Source organism: Aedes aegypti, chromosome 2, assembly GCF_002204515.2.
Source record: "Aedes aegypti strain LVP_AGWG chromosome 2, AaegL5.0 Primary Assembly, whole genome shotgun sequence".
NCBI classification, from domain to species: domain Eukaryota; kingdom Metazoa; phylum Arthropoda; class Insecta; order Diptera; family Culicidae; genus Aedes; species Aedes aegypti.
Window position 1 is genome coordinate 376,416,949 of NC_035108.1, and position 15,987 is coordinate 376,432,935.

Consider the following 15,987-nt stretch of genomic DNA (forward strand, 5'->3'; position numbering starts at 1 on the left):
ACGATTTCGAATCAAAGAAAATCCGTTGCTTTTGCACTGACACGCTGACAGAGCTGAAAAAGTATCAGCATACTTTATGCATGTTAGCGCGTACAGTGATACTTTTTCAAGTCAATATAAACTATCAAGACTGATTTTTATCACTTTAAATGAAAGCTGAAAAATCGTCATTATTGCCAAAACGAATGACGGGCTAGTTAGCCTTAAATCGAATAAGTCAGTCACAGTTTACGATTGTCAATTAATAGATGGCATCGTATACGACCTTCATTCTTGATAAAGTATTTAAAATTCAATATATCTCGCTTTATATATGATCTCGCCCTAAAAGTAATTGGTTACAAAGAGTGTACACACTAAGCTCCTACGGTGAATTTCACCGTAATCTCAAGAGCTGAACAGTTCGGTGAAATAAAAGACCGTAGTTTCGTCGGAATTCTACGGATTCCGGTGAATTTTTACCGAATACTGTGAAAATTTACCGTACTCCGTTAATTTATGTTACCGAACCGTGCAGCTGTTGAGATTTCACAGGAATCCGTAAAATAATTTAAGGTGCAAGTAAAAATGAAGCAAATGTCAAAAATGAAAAATCAGTTTTCGCCCTTGAAATCAACAAATCGGGAAAAATAGCAACACACAGCCTTTTTATTTTGGAAATAAAACAGCTGTGTGTTTTTATTTTTTTAGATTTGTTGATTTTAACGGCGAAAACTGCTTTTTCACTTTTGACATTTGTTCCATTTTTACTTGGGCCTTAAGTGTGTAGCTTGGTTTTATTAGGCAAACGAATGTACACGTTATTTAGCAATGCTATAATGAAGATTAGATCCGCCTCTATCTCACAGTGGTGATAGTTTTCATCTTGGTCCAATAATTTGCTTAAAAACAACGAGCTACACACTCGTTTACCAATGGCTTTTAGGGCGAGATCATAAGTTATGCGAGATATCATTTGAAATTTTTTGATGAACATGATGTGAAAACAGTGCCCTGTACCAATATTGAGCCACTGTAGTTGATGATCCAATAGCTAAGAAGTTCACAAGCCTCGAATCAAAATCCGCATAGCCCATATTCTTTAATGTGGGACAAAATTTCAGATTCTCGCTCCATTCCACTTTCAAAATCCGCATAGCCCATATTCTTTAATGTGGGACAAAATTTCAGATTCTCGCTCCATTCCACTTTTAGGTTTTCATTTGGGTTCCATAAAAACTGTGCAAAATTTCAGCTCGATCGGTGAAACCATAATTTAGCACCAGTCGTTCAAAGTTTATATGGGATTTACTATGGGAAAAATAACTCTTGCAGTGGAAAATCACCCAGTGGGTCACCCATTGATCTCTATAAAAAATCCTAACTCAGATCTCGATAGGGATTTTAACAATGAAGAACATTGCCGAAGACTTTCGAATTCGGATTCATAAGAGAGAATGACTTTCTCAACTGTTAAAAAAAATATATCTAAATTTTTTGTCAAATTTGAAGAAAAAAAGATCATCTCATTATAGACAAACTCCTGGTTTACGGAATTCACACAACTTTTGTTTCCAAATAGATGGTATTCCTCAATAAACCTTTAACATGGTATAAATCATCTTTGAGAAAGATTACAGAACATGATTCTAAAATTCTTGTGCTAAATTTTAACGGAATGATATGCACAAATCGTACAGAATCCTGTGTCAAATTCTAGAAACATCTGGGGCAAGATTCTCAAAGAATCAAGAACATAATTTTCATTAAACGTTGGGTAGAATTTTAGGTAATACTAGATGAGATTACGAAAGATTTTCTGAGAAATTCTGAATTAGATTTTATATTTAGCCTCATTCTTACAGGGTACAAAACAGAAATTTCGGAGGTATTCTGAAAGATTCTGATATAATCAGGAGTAGGCAATTCTCACAAAATTATGAAAAGAATTAAAAATAGTTAAATTTAGGAAAGATTTTCCACACAACCTATAGAAGGATCCTTGTAACCATTTATCTATTCTTCAATTTCTTTAAACGATTTCTTTATTTTCCCACTGCTTGATTTATTCGATTTTTAACAATATTTGAATAAAAAAATGCTAGCCAAATTTTTTTCGAGGCTTGGCTCGCGGTTCAAAAGAGTTGGGCATGCCTGCAATACTAGGTAGGTACCTTATGGCTAGTAGTGGTGAGCGGAAAGCCTTCTTTATCTGGGTGGCTTTATCAGCAGCTTCAATGCATGCGGCAGCAGAGCATCTTCTTCGTTTTCGCATTGTAGAAATGGTGATAATGAATGATTCGAATCCAAAACAAATGGCTTACCACAAGTGGTGGGGATAATACATTTCTGGCGAATGCAATTCAAAGATGGATTTATGGATAATTCGATGCAATGATAGAATATTCGATTAGATAAGCATGGAGTTTTGTGGCGTAGAAAAATGGGATTGAACATTGATGGTAAAGATGATGCTGGGGTAGCTCAACAATATTTACTGAGTAAACAGCTCGTTTGATAGATAGGAAATTTCCGGTACGACATTGATAGATGATGAACCATTTTGGTGGCGTGTTTTGGTTCCGGTGCAGCTTGTGATTTAGGGTTTGTAATGTAGCGCCATTGTACGTTAAATCTATTGATCTGAATTAAATGACTCTGGCCAATCGTCTTAGTAGATAATCATTAAACTACGATATATAGACAAGTTTTTTTTTAAGTTTTTCAGAATTTGTCCAAAAAATCCTGCTATAAATGTTTCCAAAATTGTGAATTTTGCCCAAGCATTCCAGCATGGAATGATCAAGAAATTCAATTGGAGTCTCTAGGAAACCGTTTCTGATTCCTTCTAGTAACTCTTCCAGGAATATCTTATCAAATACCAAGTGTTGTATACTCCGTATTGAATATCGCTAGGCCCTATGACTTTTTGCCAAACAATATTATGCCATTTAAGCTTGCCTTTTTTGATTATGTGAACTCAATTATAAATGCTATGCGTAAACCTGGACACTTTATTGATCTGCATCGCTGTCTTTCCGGCCTTCCCGAATGGAAAGGGGATTCGAACTTTCTACTCTCAGCATAATCTTGCGTTTACTGCTACAGTTATTTCGCTTCAAAAACTAAGTTTTGTCAACATTCATTTGCATCACGAACAGACGACCCTATTATATAGTCTAACAATCATTTATAGAGTCATATGATATTGTTTTCTAATTACTAATTCATTGTTTTTTCTTCATTTTTTTAATTACAGGAGCTCAAGAAACACAACGTTTCGGTGGTGGTGCGCGTGTGCGAACCCAGCTACAAGATCGAAGAGCTCGCCAACCAGGGCATCATGGTGCGAGACCTTGCCTTCGAAGATGGAACCTTCCCGCCACAGAACATTGTCGAGGAGTGGTTCGAAATTTTGAAGCAGAAGTAAGTACCCCGTAGTGAACAGGATTTGATGGTTTGTTCTTGAATGATTCCGCATGCATGTTTAGTACAGTTTGGTAATTGCCCTTATTCTTCGGTTCCGTTTATGTAACATATCGCCTTGGTAGCTTTCTAGCGCTTTTGTAACCCCTGAGTGTGTACTGATCCGTCAACCGTAAATTGTCAGTTTCCTATATAGATTCCAGGAAGACCCGGAGGCGTGTGTAGCGGTCCATTGCGTGGCAGGTCTCGGCCGAGCGCCGGTTCTGGTGGCACTAGCGTTGATCGAACTAGGACTCAAATACGAGGCAGCTGTGGAAATGATTAGGGAGTAAGTGCATCGTACTATTCATTCTTTGCTCCAATTTGATTACTAATTCTCCCCTCTTTTCTCTCTCCATTACAGCAAACGGAGGGGTGCTATCAATGCCAAACAACTGTCATACTTAGAAAAGTATAAGCCCAAGTCACGACTAAAGCACAAAAATGGTCACAAGAATTCGTGCTGCGTGCAATAAAACTATCAAAAATCCCACCAGTTAAAGTGTTCATTTTAAACAAAATCTAAACCGAGAAAGAAAGCCGACAGTTTTGCAAGCAGGATCGTTTAGGCACTCACAAACAGACACACATACATAGAAGTACAGTCATGCTAGAAAGACAGAAAGCAAGAAACAAGAAGGACGCGCTGCTTCGCCTCACAGAAGGAGTCAGAGAGAATCATAGTGTGTAGGAAGGCAATGAGAGAGATCATTCAAGAAAGAGGAAACTGAACGGAACGGCTTACGGGCAAAAAATATGTTTAAAGCAGAAGCAAAAACGGTACGAAGGCAGAGAGGAATCAAGGGCTAACACCAGTAAGATGGCAAAAGGTTATCAGAAATACTACAACAAAGAAAAGATAGGTCAAATGAGAATGCAAACAGAAGTGCAGGTGAAACTATAAGGCAAATTATATATACACAAACATAATTTAAATAAAACCAGAACAGAAAAAATCTTAAGTAAATAATTGCATAAACTAAAAGAAACAAGAAAACTAGTAAAAGCATGAAAGATACACGCAAGATAAACAGAAAATGCTATTCTCCATATTGTACGAGTATATTATAAATTATTGAAAGCAAACTAGTAAGACGAAACATGCAAACAACTCTTTTATTCTTTTTTAAGTAAGCCATCTGCTACGACAAGCAAAAGGCGATCGACCCGAAAGAGCAAATCTACATTTTCACTAAACAGAAACTCATGCAGGAGTTAGCCAGGGTGAGGTTGGTTTGCTGATAGACTACTGTAGATGGAGAGGGCGTGCCGCGCTCCGACAGTCATATTATCTACTACTTAGTCCAATTATTGCAACGAAGAGATTTATTTTTAAATAGCCCGGATTTATTTGTTTTTAGAGGGTAACCAGTAACTAGAACAATCGAACAGCCGTGAACGGGTCTGTGTGGATAGTTAGGTGAGATACATTAAATTTACAGTGATACACTTGCAAAAGTTCGTACCGAAGTCGATATGGAGGAGGAAGCTTGTGCAGTTGCGTGTAGGAAATGGAGAAGAAGCTCTGAGAGGTTGACTGATGTGGTTGAGGTCTTGAGTGCTAGGTTAGGTCTTGGATAGAACATCAAGAGATTCCTCCAAAAGATTATCAAATTTGACGGCAATTTATTGAAGTGAATAAATAATTGGTGCATTTTGTCACGATTTCATAATCCAAAATGATTAATGTGAAGTGTGCTACACCAAGAGTATATTAGAGACAGAGTTGTCAAGCGTAAAACAAATATGTTTGCGATTTTCGATTGAAGAATTGAAGAACGTGATTTTTCGTCCTTTGGCGAATTCGTTGCTCATATTTTGCCAACAAAATTTTAATATTTTTACCAGAGCTTAACTGTTCATAGCTCAAAATCTTCAATGAGTTGGTTGATAATGACCATCTGTTGTAGCAAGATATCTGCCAAATGGCACTGAAGTAATCTGATACGCGATTTGATCAAGATAGTACTGATGTTTGTTAGCAGTCAGTCTCCTGTATGAAGGGCCAAAGCTAGATGTCATGATCCATAAGCAGGGAGTTTTTTTTTTTTTTCAAATTCACGACGAGGGAAGGAAATTTTCTTTAAAACTGATTTTTTTCATGGACAACTTGTGAAATGAAACCATCGACTGACTAGAATATTTCCAATAGATATGTCCGAATTGTGTCAATCGAGATTTGCTCTATTCATTGCGGATCCTGCTCGTTATTCTGAGCAAATCCTGTTCAGGATTGTAAGGATTACGTAGCAGAACCGAATACAAGCAAACAAAGTTAATGATTCTAAGGAAACTCTGCTGAAAATTCTGAAGTTCTCCCCTCTATGATTCTGCACAAATCTTGCTTTTGATTTTGAGCAAATCCCGCTAGGGGTTAATAGCAAGTTCTGCTCAGGATTTAAAGCGAATCTTCCTCATGATTCTAAATAAATCGTATGCAAGATACTGTTTACAGGGTGTGCATCCATCCGGGGAAGCCGGGAAAACCCCGGGAATAACAAATGACCGGGAAAAATACGGGAAATATCCGGGAATTAGGAGAACACACCGGGAAATCAATCCTCGAAGGATTTCTTGAAGAATTTCAGGAGGATTTCCGAAACGATTCTCGATGAATTTCCGGGAGAATGCCAACGAAATTTATGGACTTGTCTCGAAGGGATTTCCGGAAGAATTTAAGAAGAATCATCGAAAATAACCTGAAGAATTCCAGCAGGATTTCTGGGAGAATCTAAAAGAGATTACCGGACAAATTCCAGAGGGATGCCCGGAGGAATCCTTGAAATATATTACGAAGAATTTCAACTGGATGTTCGGAAGAATTCGAAAAGATTTACGCAAGAATTGCAGAGGCATTGCCGGAAAAATCTTCAAAGGTTTTGTGAAAGCTGCCCAGAAGTATTTCTTGAAGAATCCCAGATTTTTTTTCAGAAGAATCCTTGAGAGGCATTTTAAAGATTTCCAGTAGGATTCTAGGAAGAGCTTCAGAGGAAAAGTCCTAGAAGGATATCCAGAAGAATCTAAAAAGTAATTCCAGAAAAGCCCCATGAACGCTTTCGGAAGGGTTCCAGAAGCATTTTGTGAAGAGTCCTCAAGAAATACCCGGAAATACTCCAACAGAATTCCTTTAAACATCTTAGAAGCATTGTCAGAAGTACTCCAGAGAAATTTTCGTAAGAATCCCAGGGGTATTTCCGGAAAAACCGGTTTGTTTCAATTTCAAGCCCCCCTAGATTTTTTTTTTCCACAAAGGGTACGACTGTTTGTCAATCGAACTTCGCACCAACTTTTGGTGAGTTGGTAGACAGTTAGATTAATCTTTTCAAAATATTAGAAACACAAATAATACAAGAAGGGTATTTAGGGATTCCTGGAAAGGTTATTGGCGAGATTCTTGTAAAATTTCCATCTAGATCATTGCCAACTTTTAAATAGATCTTTGCTGGAGTCCTTACGGATATCCAACTGATAATTGACCAATTTTTTGAAAGTTCTTTCTAAGAGATCACTGAAAAAGTTAGCAAAAGATTGCTAACATGGTTTTTAGTGGGTATTAGAATAGATCCTTGGCTGATATTGATTGAAATCTTTAGTAAAAAGCTAAACCAAAAAATATTTGGCAAATTTCTAGTCATTTTTTTAAATGATGGTCAAATTAATTAAAATTTTCGTTAGGAGGATTTATTTCATAATTGATGATACTGATTCTTGGTAAAGCCTTATCTCGATTACTAATTGGAGTAGTCCTTAATCTATAATAAAGAGATTTTATATGGATTTCTTCATATTTATAGCGAATCCTTCTTACCATCTCCAACGAATTTCTTCAATTATTCTTTTGATGGGTAAATAAATAGCGAGGGCCTTTAGGTATTCTTAGCCAGATTTTTGATTCATGCTAATCTTCGAAGACGCAATTTTGGATTTATGACACAAGTGTTAGCCAGCTTCATAGAAGATCAAAAAGATGTATTTGGGGATATCGTTTCGGTTAATATCTCCTAGGATTCAACATAAGTTCCACCAGATCAAGAATTTCTCCAGGAAGAGCCATGTCTTACGCACAGTTCCAAAGGCATTCTCAGAAGGTAATATATTGGCAATTGAATTTTGCCCTTTTGTGGACATATAGTCTAAATTTAGGTACACAGGGCAGATATTTGTTCGTATAATCCCGAATTCTCTATGAACTTTCTAAGAATTCTAGTGGGTGGACGATCTTTAGATATTTCATCAAACAGATTATATCTTTTTGTCCAAAATTTAAACCTTTGGAAGCTTATAGCGTTTTATAAATATAGGTTATAATGGTTCGTGATTAAGTCCTCCAAATTTTTATGAGAGAAAAAACTAGAATATCAAGTTTGAAGATCGTTTTGCCATCAGTTTGTTAATATTTTGGGCAACCGGGAAAAATCCGGGAAATGGATAATTGGTTTAGCGTTTTGAGCGAATTCTGTTTAGAACTATGAACAAGAATTGTTCAACATGCTGAGATTATGATAACATCAAGCTCAAAAATCTGATACTGTTTACCAACTAAATTCTTCCCATATCTCTAAGCAAATTCTGTTGAGGGTTTCAACAAAATGATGTTTATGATTGTAAACGAATCCTGCCCAGAAGTTTGAACAAATCCTGCTGAGGAACCTGAGAACATCTTATTAATAATTCTCTGAGTCAATTTTAAGGAAATCCTGCTTAGGTGCTAATAATCCTAACAGGAGTTTTCGCCTGAGATCTCTACATAGTTTTGTACGCAACCATCGCTCTTATCAGTCTTGACAGCGTCATGGGAAAACTGTTCTCTGTCACCAAAGATGGTTAGAAGGAAAAAGATAACCGTCTTTTCAAGGCGACATGAACAGCGTCGCTCTGATGAGTAAAAAGCCAACGTAACGTTCTCCAGATGTCGAATGTGTTTGTTTACGACATTCACGCTTGAAAAAAGTTGCACAGCTCACACGTGGTTACTCGATTTCGCCAATGATCTCTGAATGCTAGAGAAAGAGTCGTTCAGCTTTTTCCTTTTAATCATCTATGATGAATATTCTGACCTGATTGTTCACGGTAATATTGAAGAATTGTCGTCCTTCTGCCGTCTGCTGTTCTGCCGTAGACATTTCCTCTGTTGTATTAACCGCATTGTCTGCGCTCTCAGCGCTATTCAGGTGTTCAACGTGGTGCTGCTTTCACCTTTCGATCTCTTCACATTTCGGTTCGCGGGATGCGTTCATCTATTGATAGAAACACAAACAAGCACATCTCCTTCATCTCCTGGTGATGCGCGTAATGGTAATGAAAGTTGGTGAGTATTGAACAAGAAGAAAATTGCAACCGTAGGTAAAATCTTAAAATCAAATTTATCAAAGCACTCTCATTCTCAACCATCAATTTCATTCGCTCATTTCAAAATGGGACCTCCAAGCAACCATCGCAAGCTATCCATCCAGCCATATGGCCCATGATATACCAAATACACATTTTGTACCAGTTGCATCAGAGCATCATTTCATGCTTCCTTAGTCAAAGAACACAGACCCATTCACCAATCACAGCAATCTCAATAGTGTAGCATTCCGTACAAACTGCAACTCGTTGCAGTGCAGCATATTTATTTAGTCTAATTACAAGTCATCATTCGTACCACGCGTGGCAGCCCTGAATTGATATCAAGTTTTTCAGCAAACCACCCCAGCCCTGGCAATGAACAACGGTGTACCCCAAAGTCCTTTAATTTATAGTTTAGAAATATTTAGTCCAATCCCAGTCTAGCAAAAGTAAAAGAAAAAGTCTAAACCAAATCACCGACCATGTTTTAGGTTGACAACTACAATACACAGTCAGGCGAACCGGTAAATCAATCACTATTAACGAATGCACATGATTATATGTCAGAGATAAATGAAGATAAATAAAATGAAATATTACAAAAAGAGTAACTTAAATATTTCAAAATAAACCTAACAAACACGAACACACATACTTATACACTGAAACCAACAATCGAAACTCAACACAAACACAGAGACAGTGTAGTACTGAGTAAGAACTTTTTCTATTTGTTACAAAAACAAAACGTTTCGATTGATGTTTTCTGCCGGAAATGAGCTCTACACCCTACTCTGTATTGGTTTTTCGATCAATGTGTTTAGCGGCGGCAGGCAGTTTAGAAAATGCGTATATTTTATGTCAGAGAAAAAACAACGTAGATTACCAACAAACTCACACACTGACCACACTCACACTCACATTACAAAGGCAGATAGGAGAAGATGTATATTTATGGGAAAATTTAGCCTCCAAATTATTACATGTGGATGTCGGTTGTGGCAACGGCTAGGACGAGGAGGATTCGAAACATTTTTGACTGTAGGATTTGTTCTTTTCCTCGGAATATTTGTGTGAGTGTCTCCTCCAGACAGCAATAACAATAAACGTAAACAATGAAAGCATAATTAATCAAGGATCGTTCATTCATTCGTAATTATTAGAATACAGCGAGGCAAGGAAGCGTTGTTACTATCACACTAATGCTACTTAGGGAAAACCGAAAATTCTCTGTCAACGATCTCAAAAGTGACCCTTAAAACTTGTTGAATGACAGTCCAATTGCTCTAGCGAAGAACAACAATTTCCAAAGCGAACAAACGTCTTGAATCAACATCAAGTAAAGCAAACACACGATAATGCTTTCACGCGCCAAACAAAAAAAAAAATACACCAATCACAAGTCAGGTTATCAGGTTACTACAGAGAGTGAATAAAACAAGTCCGTTTATTGTAACATTTGGAAATTCATTAACTATTTCTGTTTTTCACACAATCACCCCCACTCGACAAGAAGCAATACACAAACAGAGAAACGAAACACTCGCAAAACAGTTCCACAATTTGCTACAACCTTAAAGCAGAGTGAAAATCATTAGCAAAATGGCGCCCACCTTCGTTTCAGTGCATTTTCATAAAAACTCAAACGAGTTTTTTTTATTAACACGCTGCTTTGTACTGTTAACTGCTCTGATCATATGAACCGCATGCACTCTAAACGGTGGAAAAAGTATAAACTGTTGGATGTAGAAATCGGTGATAATGAATAAAATTTAAAAATTAGGAAATCAAATTGATAACGCGAAAGTTTTAAAAACAAATTGGTACTAAGACTTAGACACACACAAAAAACGATGAAGCCAAATTAAGAGTGGTAAAACAACTTTGCTTACCTTTCCAGATATCCTGTCGAAAATTTTCCCACAAAATTCTCTAGAATTTGAACACACTTTTGGCTTCAACTCGTCCCACCTACGAGTAACCCCTCAAAAACCGTTTCTTTCGTTCAAGTACTAATTATTGACGCTCTATTTTATATTAGTTTCCCAACATCTGTAATAGGTAACTTGCTCTATTTTTTCTAAAACGAGAAAGAACAATTGGAGTCATGGGAGAATCATTATAAGAGAACAATGTCAGAGCTGTGAACTGTTTTAGAATTGGGGAAACAACTATCACAAGTACGCTAGAAGAAGCGAAAATTTTAGATTTTTTTTTCAATTCTAAGCAATTAATTATACTAATTTTGTTTCTCCGTGTGAGAACATGCGTATCCACGCGCGTTTTGACTCCATTAGAACCACGTTCACTTTTCATCTCTTTCCATCCATTCATTCCCGTGACACAGAAATTCAAGCGCAAAAATTATTTCCATCGTTCGTCATGCATTTTCACACACTGGCTAGGAGGAAAACGCAAACCCTCAATTAAAATACTACATTCTAATGACTAAAAGGAAGCGTAACACAGAAGAAGATGGATGGTAACAGTAAAGCAGAAGAAAAAACTTAATCACACAAATTACACAAACACACACAGACACTCACATGCAGTTGGAACGCGAAACGAGAGAGTAAGGAAAAGTGAAGCGGGGGAGTGAAACAATATTATACTGAAATAGATATTGTAATTTTATGAGAAAAAAAAACAAGTAATAAAGACGTCGTGTCTTATTTGTGTCTCATTTCTAAAACACGTTTGTGTAGTTATTTCCACGTGATGTATCACTGTGCCATAAGCTCCAAGCTCCAACCTTGAAAATTTTATCCGCAAGCAATTCCAACGGCAAAATTTTATTAGATGAGTGCTCCTCAGGATATTTCTGAATTCAATCCCCTGATAGTTCTAAATATTTTTTCTCTTCTAGAAACCCTTTTACGTTTGATTTGGTCTCAACCGACTCAAGTCACCTTGGTAGGCAACTGATTACTCACGCTTAGAGATACAAACTTAACAAATCACTTGGAGCATTTCTTAACAAATCTGTGGAATAAGTCGAAAAAAAAAATTAGTTGTAGACAGATTTTTTTTCGAGGCTCATCTATAATCTCCTTGTGACTGTTATGCGATTATAATTACCGTCAAACGGGGTGACTTGCAACACGTTTCAACTTCAATCAACCAAAACCATGATCTAAACGTCATCTAAAAATTTAAATTCCTCGTATAACTTTGAATGAATGAATGAACCACTAGGAGAAATTATACAACGATTGCGAAGCAAGGTAACAATAGTTGTGTGGATCACAATGCATAACAGAATACCCAGTAAACAATATATGTACAATTATCAAGGTTATTGCGTACACTCACATATAGTGACAATACAACAATGCGTTCATTATTTCGACGCACAATGTGCTTCCAATAAGGTTGTGTTCAGAGAGAAAATTGATAGCCAGAATAGTGAAAATGGCAGCTAATCAAATCGTCACGTGGAAACGACATGCTGGCAATTGCCTGCACTGCACTGCAATCGTAAAATGGTTTGTATAGTAAATACTCGTAGAGGTTATATTACAATGCATCACTTGTTATGTTGATCCATTCAAGGTCAAAATCAATGTTTATTATTGGGAAAGTCGCGTACGCTGCCATGCTGCCGGGAGTAATGCTAAATGTTCGGCCAGTGCAGGATCGACAATCGTTAATGGTCAGCATAAAATTCTGGGAATCTCTGAGCATAACCATCAACCCAACCCAATAAGCAGATAAGTAATGCAGTTCCGGGATAAACTGATGAGACGTGCTGAATCGGATAATGGAGGAGTAGCCAGAGCCATTCCAGAAGCGTTATAGGATTATCCATCTGAAGCGCAAGGCCAAATGTCCGAAGGAGCTCGCCGAAAAATTGTGGAGCGAGTTAGATCAAGAACCAATCCAGTACCGGATTCTAAGATAAGCTTGGATGACTTTGTTGTACCGAAAAGTACCAAACGGACAATAATGGCGATCGTATGTTAATTGCTGATGTCGTTGAAAATCATGAAAGGGCAATCATTTTTGGAACACATAAGAAGTTACGGCGAAGTATTGGGTTGCAGATGGTACGTTTGCGATAGTACTTTCTTTGTTCCGGCAACTTACATCGAAATATCGCTCCTACACATCAACAAACAGTCCCGCTGATTTACGTTCTAATGACAACTAAAACCGAATCATTGTACCGGAAAGTATGGGAAGCATTTTTAGAAGCAGGAGCTAATTAGATACCAAAACATTTTAATATCTCACTTTGGTTTATATTATTCAAATTCATGAATATGCTGTTTGATTACTTGTACTGTTATCAATTTTAACGCAATTTTTTTTTTCTGTGAATTAATTTTTTCTTGCATTTATTCGAATAATCCGTATAACAGCTATCTTTTTCTCAAACTAAAACATGAATTCTATATCGCATTATGCAATCGATATAGATTTGGAGCGAGAATATGCCATCACAGACTTCGAGTAGGCTCTGATCAACTCAGTACAAGCAGAGTTTCCTGATGCCAAGCATTTTGGATGCTTTTTCCATTGGAGCAAAAACCACTTCAAGTTTATACAGCAGAATAAAGTATTGAACGAGTTCGTTCAGGATGCATCAGTGTACTTGACCTTCAAAAAAGTACAAACATTACACGGGAAAAAAATCTGTAAAAAAATAACTATTTTAGCTGATTGTGTTACTTTTCCTCGAATGTTGGTTCCCCGAATGCCATTTCCCCGAATGACCCGTTTCCCCGAAAAGTGTAGCAGTACAAATAGGTGCTATAATAGTTTTCAGTGGCAGGATGGTGAATTTGAAAGAATGGTAAGCAATCACAAGAAGGAGGTTTTCGGGTTTATTCTACGACTGGCATGAGGTGACAATTCTCGACTCGAGTGAAGTGACTCTCCATTTGATTTACACGGCGAGTCACTTCACTCGAGTCGAGAATTGTCACCTCGCTATACGAGACCGACAATTGTCACTTCACGCCAGTCGTAGAATAAACCCAATTTAGTCATTCTCGACTCCCGACACCCCCGTTAATTTGAACGGTACCTCATGCAAACCATCGGGGTTCATTTTTAATTTGAACATCTAGTCACCCTAGAAACGTGTTTCTGGTTACCTCTTTCGCTGTTTTGTTTTGATTCTGCGTTCCGTTCCACAGCGTTCCTTTTCACTTTACTCCGTCCCACGAGGTAAATGACGTTTGAACCATTTTTAATTTGAACAATGTTCAAATTAGCGGGGTACAACTTAAAAAGTGTTCAGATTAAATGGTCAAACTAACGGGGGTACCCGGTATACAAACGTTGCCAAAACTGCTGAGGACGGAAATACACGTCAGAATCGCCAATCAAATAAAGAAGGGTGCATTTCAGATGACCAGTACATTCACACCCCCCATAAATGTATACAGTTATGTCAATTATGTGCGCCAAAAATTTTTCAGAGAAGTGGGCTATTCGGGGAAACGGGATATTCGGGGAAACGACATTCGGGGAAAAGTAGCACAACCATTTTAGCTGACTACGCCCATTCTTAAAACTACCATGGAAATTTAGACTAATTTACTATGTTTACGGTACACCAATAGAAATATTAGTAGTAGAACGCTAATAGCGTTGTTGTCACAAAATTGATTTTAATTATTATTACCTTAAATTATGGATTTCCATTGTTTGTTCCATACCATGTCGATGTTTTGGTTTCTTAAATTAATCTGACACTTTGAGGCCCGGTACTCAAGCTGTCAGTTCGTGGCAAACTAGATGTTGGTAACACGAACAGCAGCGACATTAGCATTCTTAGGTTAATGCTTCTACTGGTACACCCCACCACATTACTGGTATATAAATGAAATAATTTACAACAATCCGATGCCAACTACAGACATGGTAAAATCAAGCGCATTTCTGGTCAGCTGAAAATTGCCGGTGCGAGCGCTTAAGTTAACCCCCTAAAATGGTAGTTTTTACCGCACATTTTTTTTTGCGTGTAGGGTTCTTACCTCCTGACGCCAACGCCGCTGCCTTTGAAACAGTGAAGCAGCAAGCGCCCGAAAATATGGCAGCATTGCTTGCTCACGTCGAAGAAGCGTATATCTGTCGAAAAAAGAAAGCTGCAAAAATTGCCCCACTATCTCCGCCGAAATCTGGTCAGTGTATGCTAATGTGCTGGATAAGGTTTCTCGAAGCAGCAATCAGGCTGAAAAGAGAAATTCTGCAGGTTTCATTGCTGGGATACAATTAGGATCATCGAACCAACAGAAGAAGCAAGAAGACTTAAGTCCAAAATTATGACTGCTTCAGCCATTGTGGGGTTTTGAACATTGTATCAATCATTTGATGCAATAATTATTGTTCATTTTAAAAATCAAAATCAGAGGAAGAAATTTTCCTAGAAGTAGGTGCATTTTCTGAGGGGATTATTTGTTAATTAAGAGATGGATTAGGAGTGGCCTGCGGCGGCAGGGATTTTTCCATAAGATTTAAAACATTAATAACGGTTATTCGTTACAAGACAATTTGAAGGGAAGCAGCTGAAGCTGCCTGCTGCAGTATCGGCAAACGAGTTTGCTTGGGTAGACCAATCGAAATTGAAAGATTCAAAAAGCTACACGACGGAAGAAAATTGGCTTGTGAGTGAGCATGATTAAAATTTACCTGATGGATATGATTCATAATCAAGCGATCGTTAACTAAAAAATAAGAATTGTTGGAGATTCTGCTTGGGGAATTCCGGGAACGAAAAACGTTATTGTTCATTTGCCTAGTTCGAGCTTCGACAGTTCGTTTACGCGAAGCGCAATCCAAAAGTTAGACTTATGGTTGCCTCCGCAATTTGCGCACTAAACCAGACGTCTTTAGCGTAAAAAGAACATCCGCAAAGGCAATGTTTTGTACCATGTCCACATTTTTGGCACCGACGGCACTGAATGGGGTTCCGAAAATTTCCTCCAGGTTTCTGACAATGTTCCACTGTCACATGGACATCGAACATAAGTCTTGTTTTTTCTATACCTTCAATATTATTTATATCACTTTTGTTAAAGTGCACTAAATAATATTCTTGAGAACGCCCTTTCCGAAAAACAACAAATTGGGTTCTCTTTTCATTATTACTTGGACTGGGGAAAAGCCAAATTAAATCATTTATTCCATTTTTTGATCTCTTCAGGTAACTTATAGTCACTTGAGAGACCTTTCAAGACAACTGTGAACAAACTTTTAATTTTG

General features: G+C 37.5%; 1 protein-coding gene across 4 annotated transcripts in view; it reads left to right on the forward strand.

Moving 5' to 3' along the window:
* The window catches only part of LOC5572463 (protein tyrosine phosphatase type IVA 1), a 197,343-nt gene extending 186,142 nt beyond the window's left edge, over nucleotides 1-11,201 (forward strand). For 2 of the 4 annotated variants that reach the window (XM_021846792.1, XM_001660360.2), the window contains 3 exons: nucleotides 3,239-3,405; nucleotides 3,590-3,733; nucleotides 3,809-11,201. In XM_021846792.1, coding sequence (XP_021702484.1) covers nucleotides 3,239-3,405; nucleotides 3,590-3,733; nucleotides 3,809-3,920 — 423 coding nt within the window. In that variant the 3' untranslated portion in view covers nucleotides 3,921-11,201. The remainder of the gene's footprint in view (nucleotides 1-3,238; nucleotides 3,406-3,589; nucleotides 3,734-3,808) is intronic. The other 2 variants (XM_021846793.1, XM_001660359.2) reach the window with 1 other exon arrangement.
* The last annotated feature ends 4,786 nt before the right edge of the window (nucleotides 11,202-15,987 follow it).